At 45.9% G+C, this 9,734-nt stretch overlaps 1 protein-coding gene across 1 annotated transcript; it reads right to left on the bottom strand.

The window, feature by feature from the left end:
• Positions 1–5,015: 5,015 nt before the first annotated feature.
• Positions 5,016–8,431, bottom strand: LYZL6 (lysozyme like 6). Its single transcript, XM_037128006.1, has 4 exons — positions 8,293–8,431; positions 7,236–7,394; positions 6,256–6,334; positions 5,016–5,085 (listed from the first exon to the last, which is right to left on the bottom strand). The coding sequence occupies exons 1-4, from the start codon at positions 8,429–8,431 to the stop codon at positions 5,016–5,018; spliced, it is 447 nt and encodes a 148-aa protein (XP_036983901.1).
• Between the last annotated feature and the right edge of the window lie 1,303 nt (positions 8,432–9,734).

Here is a 9,734-nt window from a genome sequence, read left to right as displayed (position 1 = left end):
GGAGAAGAAAGTGCAAAGAGCTACACGATGGCGGGTTTCCCAGTGAGGCAAGATTAACCGTTGTGCCCTGTGTTCATGCATTTTGTTTTACTTAACTGTGTATATAGTGTATATAAAAGACAAATGAGTCTAATTTACAACATCTAGTCTTTCTAAATGTTTAAGAGGTTGCTAGTGTTTGACAAAGTAGTTAGTAAAATCAGCACATTCTATACACTTTGTGGTGAAATTCATAGGAAAGTTTGTCATCTGTAAAATTATAGGAGACTGTTTTGCGTGGCATGGGCCCAGCTCCCACTCAGAAAGGCCAGTGGAAATCGAGGTTCGATGCATAGGACCCACTCCCACAGATAGGTTCTCCCATGGGGAATCAGGCCTGCATATGAGACTTGCTTTTTGCTAAAACTCCCTCGCCCTGAATTGAGGCAGAAAACATTGACTGCATATCTTTAAAATAACTTCCTAAAGTCTGTGCTAAACCTCCCCAGTACGAAGTGTAAGGTCCAATCACCTTTCCCCTTGGTCTGTAACATCCTTCTCTTTGAAGTAATTAGCAACATTCTTTCCTTCCTTTTCTGTAAAAGGAACCTGTGCATAGTAAATGAGGACCCTCGCGCTCAGTTTAATGTACCCAAAAAAGCAATGAAAGCTTGTCAAGGCAAGAGTCAGTGTGCTCTACTCTTGAGAGAGTGTCTGTGCCTTTTCCTCCACAGGACTCAGTGGTCTGTGTGAGTTTGTCTTCTCTGATCCGTAACGTTGCAGACCCCATGAGCCGAGGTCCTCATCATAACAGGACTTTTGAATATGACTGTTCCACCATGTCTAAGTATTACTCATACCTTTCTATACTTGTCCACTGGATTGGTGGTGGAGAGAAGGGAGAGAGGCCAATATGGTCCTACTTAGAAGATACCTCAGATTATAACTATTGTTATGTGTGTTCAGTCCTAACGGTGCTGTGTACATAGTAGATAAGTAAGTTCTTATATGAAATATCTAGTCTTTCTAGACATTTAGAAGTGCTTGATGTATTTAAGAGTAGAAGTAGTTGAATAACGCTTGCAAATAGCTTTAAAACCTGATAGGAAATATTAAACCATCTGTCTAAACAGTGTGTACTCTATATAACTTGTTCACTGGGTTGTGGGAGGTGAAAGGGAAGGGAAAAAGTGTATTTTAAGGGTAGAGTCCAAAAGATCAGAGGGTACAGACATCTTTAGAGCAGCCGGCTTCATCTTCACTCCCCCAAAAGACCAGAGTTCTACGTGGTTAGAGCGCTGCCTACTGAACTTAAAAATTTTAGATTTTCCAACTCTGTGAGAAATGACCACTAAAGATCCAGTCCTTTGACTTGAGTGTTTTCATGAGTTTTAAATAAGCAAATCAAGGTATAACTCATTAAGTCACTAACAGTCTAGCATGAAATCCTCAAAAAGAGTTCCATGATTTTCCTACACAATTCTGGTGGATTGTGAACGTGTGTTTGTGGGGTTGGATGATGTGGGGGATTGGGAGGCAGGGTGAGGGGCAGAGAGAAATTTGGAAAAAATCAAACTGTTGGCCCTAGCAGGGGACCAACATTGGGCCCTCCTGAGCAGGGCTGTCCTAGGTGTCCCAACGGTGGGCTGTTACTGCACTCACAGGGAAAGTGGGTCCTAAAAATCCCAATTTTAATCATAGAATGTCAGAAGCAGAAGGGACCTTACAGAGCAGGTGTGCCAAGGTGTCTAAACAACAACCCTGCTGGGCTGTGATGAAGTTTTTACCAGTCCTCAGAAAAATGAACGAAGGACACTATGATCAAATAAAAAAGTATAAAACAAAATTTATTCCATTTTAGTATCTACAAATATGACCCTACCTTCCATTTCGATGCTAAAAATTAATTTATAAAGAGACATTAACAGAGGATATTTGTTTTGATTAATACTGTTACTTGGGTATTAAAATGAAAAGTTGGAAATCTTATCATGGTCTTAAAACCATGAAGAGACCGTTGAAGAGTCAAATCTCATTTTAGAGCAGAAGCAGTTAAGACTCAGAAGTCAAGACCTCAGTGGTCTAAGATAACAGTCTTCACATGATCCTTAGCAAGCTCTACTCCACATCAGCACCTTCCAAACAAATCAGATTCTACCGAGAAAAGCCTTTTAAAATCTAGATTCTAGCCCTGGCTGGTGTAGCTCAGTGGATTGAGTGTGGGCCTATGAACCAGATGATCGCGGTTCGATTCCCAGTCAGAGCACATGCCTGGGTTGCAGGCCAGTTCCCAGCAGGGGATGCATGAGAGGCAACCATACATTGATATTTCTCTACTTCTCTTCCCCTGTAAAGATAAATAAATCTTTTTAAAAATCTAGATTCTAGCTTCCGGCCAAGATGGAGGCATAGGTAGACACACTGTGCCTCCTTGCACAACCAAAATAAGGACAACAACAATTTAGAAACAAAAAAACAACCAGAACTTTCAGAAAATTGAACTGTATGGAAGTTGGTCAACCGAGGAGTTAAAATAGACACATGCATCCAGACTGGTAGGCAGGGCAGAGTCGGGTGGTGAGTGGAGACAGGTTGAGGCACAAAAAGCAGTGGCCCACAAGGCACCTCGGGTGTGCAAGATGGCAGCTGGCAGACACTGGGTGCAGGGTAGCAACAGGCAGACCAGACATAGCGAGGGGGCAAGTATGAAGCGAGCTGGCTGACCAGGTGCCAGTCCCACATTTGAGTGCAAATAAACCAGGCGAAACTGAGGAATGAGACAGACCACACAACCCAGGGTCCCAGCGCCAGGAAATAAAGCCTTGAAACACCGATTGAAAACAACTGTGGGGGTTGAGGCACAGAGAGAGACTCCCAGCCTCACAGGAGAGTTTGTTGTAGATAGCCACAGGGTCCTAGAATGCACACAAGCCCACCCGCCTGGAGAATCAGCACCAGAAGGGCCCAATTTGGTTGTGGGAAGTGGCAGAGGGGACTGAAATCCGAGAGAGAGCAGAGCAAATGCCATTGTTCCCTCTCAGATCCCTCTCCCCATACTGTGTCACAACCCAGTGACTTGGGTTGGCCTCCCTGGTAAACACCTAAGGCTCCACCCCTCATATGTAACAGCTGTGGCAAAACAGAAAAATGGCCCAAACAGAAGAACAGATCAAAGCTCCAGAAAAAAATACAACTAAGTGGAGAAGAGATAGACACCCTATCAGATGTACACGTGATCAGGATGCTCACAGAATTGGTTGAATTTGGTTGCAAATTAGATGAAAAAATGAAGGCTACACTAAGTGGAATAAAGGAAAATGCACAGGGAACCAATAATGATGGGAATAAAACTGGGACTCGAATCAATGGAGTGGACCAGAAGGAAGAAAGAAACAACCAAACAGAAAAGAATGGAGAAACAAAAATTCAAAAAAATGGGGAGAGGCTTAGGAACCTCCAGGACATCTTTAAACGTTCCAACATCTGAATTATAGGGGTACCAGAAGGGGAATAGGAAGAGCGACAAGTGGAACACTTACTTGAACAGATAAGAAAGGAGAACTTCCCCAATCTGGCAAAGGGAATAGACTTCCAGAAAGTCCAGGAAGCTCAGAGAGTCCCAAATAAGTTGGACCCAAGGAGGAACACATCAAGGCATATCATAATTATATTAGCCAAGATAAAAATGAAGGAGAGAATCCTAGAAGCAGCAAGAGATAAGGAGACAGTCACCTACAAAGGAGTTCCCATCAGACTGAGCTGATTTCTCAAAAGAGACCTTACAGGCAAGAAGGGGCTAGAAAGAAGTATTCCAAGTCATGAAATCCAAAGACCTACATCCAACCAAGATTGCTCTATCCAGCAAAGCTTTAATTTAGAATGAAAGATAGAATGGAAGGACAAATAAAGTGCTTCTCACATAAGGTCAAGTTCAAGGAGTTCACCATCACCAAACCCTTATTATATGAAATGTTAAAGGAACTTATCTAAGAAAAAGAAGATAAGAAATATGAATAGTAAAATGACAGCAAACTCACAGTTATGAACAACCACATCTAAAACAAAAACAAAAACAAACTAAGCAAATAACTAGAACAGGAACAGAATCACAGAAATGGAGTCACATGGAGAGTTAGCAACAGGGGAGTGGGAGGAGGAGAGAGAAGGAAAAGGTACAGAGAATAAGTACCATAGATGGTGGGGAGAAAATAGATGTGGGAGGGCAAGAGTAGCGTGGGAAATGTAGAAGCTAAAGAACTTAAGACATATGGACATGAACTAAAGGCGGGGAATGTGGGTGGGAGAGGGTGTGCAGGGTGGAGGGGAATGGGACAACTGGAATAGCATAATCAAAAAAATATATTTAAAAACAAATCTAGATTCTAGCCCATTCTCCCAAAAGACCTCCAAATCAACGGCACCTAGCACCAGTGCACCACTACTTTCTCCACCTTGGTATACCTGACCCTTAGCCCCATCCATTACCTACTTCTGAGCCTTTTCTTTACTTCAAAAATAGTTGACTTTGGAGGAATTACTGGGGTCCTGGTACTGTTTCAGACAAGTAACTATAGATTTTATTATTCATTTCATTATCCATTGTATCCATTTATGTGTTCCTTCATCCATGCATCCATTTGTTCTGTGTGTCTGTCTCTCTCCACCTAGATTGTGAACACCTCAAGAACAATAGTTATGTTTTAGCTTTCTTCTTCTAGTACCAAGCATACCCCTACTACATTCGGTACTCGCATATATGTGGAACTACTGATGAATAAACTAACACATTCTTTCCACAAGGAACGTTTTACAGAAACATCTCCATTGTGGCCCTCTTGGTTTACAAATAACAGTCAGAAAGCAGGGGCCTGGAGGAAACCCTAGAAAACCATTTATTCCTGGGACTCTGGTCAGTTTTATTTGTAACTGGGAAGGGAAGAAAATAACATGAAGTGGAGGCAAGAGAAGAGGGAAGGAAGAATTTCCAGGGAGGAGAGGAGTTGTGGAACGACGCTGCAGCAGACCTGCGCCCTGTGTCATCCCAGGTGACATCCTGTCATCCAGTAGGAGAGTGGCCGGTCTGCACAGTGCATCCTCCAGCCTGCCCTGTGGAGAGGAAAAGACTGGTTCTTGCTTCCCACATAGTAGCTGCTTCTCTGCATGCGTGACGCAGTTCTCAGCGAGTCTTCCATGCAGAGCAGCTTCCCTCCTAGCCCCGTCATCTATCTTCCTCCTGCCCCTCTGGTTCTTCCTTTAAGCTTCCCTTGTCCACGGCATTTGCACTTTTCCCTGGTCAGTGTGCTTTGACATTTTCAAATTTTTATCTCCCTCTTCAGAGGGAGAACACAGGTTTATGGGGCTGAGAGTTACATATATATATTTTTCCCCCCAGGTGCAACTATTGACTCTCCCTCAAGAAAGACTCAGCCCTAATAGTTATGTCCCTTCTTTTGCAAGGTGTTTTTAGAATATGCAAGGCACCTAACTCCTTCCATCCTCACAGTTGTCTGCAGAGACAGCCATTTATATTATTTATACATCCAGTTTAAAGCTCAGAAAAGTTAAGCAATGATCCCAGCATCCAGTGTTGGTAAGCTGACAGCTTTCGGGGGCAACTGCCCAGCTGATGAGCCACACGTTTATAGAAAATGCTGCTGCCAACTATGGAGAGAGGAGCCCTGTGGCAGCCGCGATAGTATTGCTTTCATTGTTCCCTTGCCTCCAGCTGATGGAACCAAGTGGGGACATGGAGTCCAAGCTGAACCAGTCGGATTCTCTGTCCCAGGCCCTTAGACTGGGACTGAGCTTAGCCAGTCTCAGTGGTCACTTAGAATGTTAGACCATAAACTTGGGCAGCTGTAGTGTCTTGTGGACTGTGGAGCAGAGAGAGCTGGTCTGCGGAGGAATGGAGAAGCAAATGCACCAAGAGAAGCAGAACCCTACCAGGGAGAGCTTGCCGACAGTCTCTAGTTCAACTTCCACTCTTCCTGAGGCCCAGCTGCGCCCCTTGTGTGGTCTCGGTGAGACACCGAGTCCTCTCAGATTAACTCTCCCTCTGGCTAGCTCAAATTATTTTGTTACTATAACCAAAAGACTTTCGCTTCACATAATATCAGAGAAAGAGCTAGATCCCAGGTGTTCAAGTCAGAATTCCAAGCCCCACCGTTACCCCACACCCTTCTAGACTGCGGAAAGCATCTGGTCCCGGCCTGTTCTCCCTCCCACATCATTCTTGGGGCTCTGCCTGCTGGCTGAGTCCTACAGTGTCCTCCTCACCAGTTCTTCATCCCCCCTGTTCCGGACACAATCTTTTTTGCACAGTTGATGGTTGAGAGAAGATTGGGGCTCAGCAGCTCTGAAAAGGTGAAAGAGAATGCCTGTAAGGGCAGGGGACAGTCCCAACAACTGAGGCAGACCCTTGCTCTCCCTGCCCAAGCCTGTACCTCCTGGGGCCTGAGTACTTCCGGACTAGGCAAGGCCTCCCTTCCAGAGGCCCTCTTAGATATCCCTACAATGGCTGCTGGAGGTCAGGGGTGGCCAAGGCTAGAGGCAGTAGGACTGAGGTTTGGGCCTGTTTACTGCCATAGTTTTTAGCCAGAGTAGATGGTGGTTCACCCAAAGTTTGGGGGTTTCTAGGGAAAGGAAATGCTGAAACAGGCAGCACAGAGACCAAGGACAAATCCTGCCTAACGAGGGCTCTTCAGGTGAAGCTCCAGGGACATTAATCAGAATATAAACGGGGAGGTGAGGGGCAGAGTCAGGCACCTGTGGAGTCTCCTGGGCCAGTTCTGAAATGGGGAGTTTGCCCTTGGCCTTTGGTCAGATCATTAGCCAAAGATAGTATCACTTATTATTTAGAGCTGAGCCCCCGGGACCACCAGTCTGGCCACTACTGACTTTATGATCCTCAGTTTACTCTTCTGTAAAGTGGGAATAATAGTTTTCACTGTGTGAAAAGCTGGGTGAAATCAGATATGCATGTAAAGTGCCTAATACATAATATGCTGTCAATAAATGTTGGCTGCTCTACTGTTGCAGGCCGTGCAGGGCCTTTCTGGATCATGCTTGAGGATGCCCAAGAATCTCCCAACTGCGCGGCCATTAAGGCCACTGATCAGACCCGCTCAGCAAAGAAGCCCCTGATTCCCCGAGCCATCCCTCTGGGGGCATTATCAGACTGTGAGTGGAAAGAGAAGTCTGGTGAGTGGAGCTTGGTCACCTCTCTCCCCCCTCCCACCTTGGGACCCTGGACAGACCTTGACAGTCCACGTGGCAAATGTTTTCTGAGTGACTCTGGTGGTCATTGCACCAGTAGCGGCTGTTGATCTGGAAGATGCCATAGTCAAAGCTGCCATCTGTGTTTTCATTTACCTTTGATGTGTTGAAGTTGCTTTCCACAAAAGCCAGGCACAGCCCTTAGAAGAAAGAGAAGAGACTTAGAGGGGGCCACACTGAGGGAGAAGGAAGATGAACGAGAAAGAGAAATGAGTAATCAAAAGAAAGGAACAAGGTTTAAGAGGCTAGGTGGAGCTAGCAGGCTAGAAACACCCTCCAGCTTCTCCTCTCATCCTTCAGTCCATCACCCACCCACCAGCTTAATCATTCATCTGCCCATCCGTGCTTCTGGCACTTACTAATAATCATCTACTATGTGCCGGGGACTGTACAAAGCCCCGCAAGGGACATTTATTGGGTCAGATGCAGATGCTGCCTTCAAAGGGCCTATAGTACAAAAATGAGGATATGTACCAAAAAAAAAAAAACACACAAAGCAAGTTAAAAGAAGGAAGTGTTGTAAGACAGGCGTGCACAAATTCTAGGCAAAACGGAGATGTCCTTAACATGCAGTAGGATGAAGCCTTTGCAATGGCGGTTCCCTCTGCCTGGAATGCTCTCCCCTGGACATTTTGGTGACCAGTACTGCTCAATGTAACCTCCTCAAAGAGCCTTCCCTGACTCCCCTTTCTAGAACAGTATCACTCATCACTCTCCCTGCTTTATTCTTCTGCTCAGCACTTATCACCACCAGGAAGTGCTTTGTATGGTTTTGTGTTTGTTAATTGCTCAGCTCTTCTCCAGAATGTGAACACTTTGAGGGAAGGGGCTTTATTTATATCCCCAGCATCTAAAGTGTTTCCTGGCACATAAGTTAATAATTGTTGAATGTATATGAAATGTTGGGGAAGGTTTCTTGAAGATGGCTGCTTTTTTGAACTTGACTTTCATAGACGAAAGAGAGAAAGAAAGATGGCCACTTAGGGCATGACCGGGAGAGGCAAAATGGGGGTGGGGGTGTGAGGAAATGGTACTCACAGTCACTCAGGGAGTAGCCCTCAAACGCATCCAATCCCTCCTCATGCAGCACATTGGCCAAGTCACAGCGGTTGATGAGGCCAGCCTGATTCATGGCAACAAGGCAGCTGACCAAGTACACGAGTAATGCCCTCATCATCCTTCAAGGGGAGCAGGCGCGACGGAGGGCCTGCCGTGCTCAGGGTCTCAGGGCCTTCCTGCTGGTCTTCTCTGACAATCCGAGGAATCTGGAAAGGGCAGACAAATGTGCTTGCTCACTTACTCACTGCTCCCCAACTGGCTGTTGCCAGCCTCTTCGTTTTTATTCTGTAGTGCAGAATTCTTTTATGCATTCCGGCTAAGGATGCATAACCTGTATCTAATCCCGAGGAAATGTCAAAGCCAAAGCCAAACAGAGAGAACACCTAGAAAATAAACCAGCCTATATTCTTCAAAACAGCCAGTGCTGTGAAAACAAAGAGGGGGCTATTTCTGTCAGTAGTGGTGTGTGCATTGTGTGTGTGCATCTTTCCTCTTAAACTAGGTCTGCGTTCCAGAGGGCAAGGGCCTCAATTTCTCCATCCACCAGCTCCATGAGTCTGGTGTTCACCAGTTTCTTTGTTGGCCATATCTCCTCACAGACCTTTTGTACTGTCTTCTAAGACTCACTCCATACCATCCTGAGTTTGAAACCATTCTTCTGTTTCTGTCTCCCACCCTAGAGTTGTCAGATTTAGCAAATGAAATCACAGGATGCCCAGTTACATTAGAATTTCAGACAAACAACGGATGCTTTTTTAGTACCTAACCCTACCCTGCCCTGACTCAGTAGGTTCCTTCAGAGACAGGTGTCACTGAGCCTTGGGAAGCAATGAAGTCTACTCTTGGTGTCCCCTTGGGGAAGACTGCGGTTCTGGCAGGTGCATTCCTACCTCCCCTTCTGCAGCTTACCTCTCTCCTACTCCTCTCTGATCCCAGGTCCCAGGAGGCCCAGGGATTTCTGCGAGAATCTGTAGAACAAAGCTGTTTGGCTAGGAGCCTCCTCTTTTTCATGAATTGTACTCTAGACCCACCCCACTCACAGCTTGTTCTAAAGAAGGTGGGAATGCTGGGCCATGCCCCACCCCACCCTGCCTTCTGGAACCCCTGTTCTGTGATGTCATCCCTCTCCTGGAAATACTCTGGTTATAACCATGCAAACTGACTGTGTCCTGAGGCCTATTGCAGCTTCAGGCAGAAACGGCAGGAAGGCTTGGCAGGATAGGTGACAACTGTGATGAAGACCACTGGGTGGAACAGGGTAGAGAGGACTGGTTGTTCTGTCTGGTGCCTCCCTCCCGTTATGGGCGCAGGACTGCATTGGGGGAGAGCTCCATTCCCCATGGGGTTTTAGTGGGGCTGCAAGTTGCAGGGCTCTGTCCTCTACAGGACAGTGTAGTCTGAACTGAAACTAAGCAGAGCAG

This window comes from Artibeus jamaicensis, unplaced genomic scaffold (assembly GCF_021234435.1).
Source record: "Artibeus jamaicensis isolate MK-2021 breed Jamaican fruit bat unplaced genomic scaffold, CSHL_Jam_final contig_1998, whole genome shotgun sequence".
NCBI lineage: Eukaryota > Metazoa > Chordata > Mammalia > Chiroptera > Phyllostomidae > Artibeus > Artibeus jamaicensis.
This window is presented reverse-complemented; position numbering and strand designations above follow the sequence as displayed.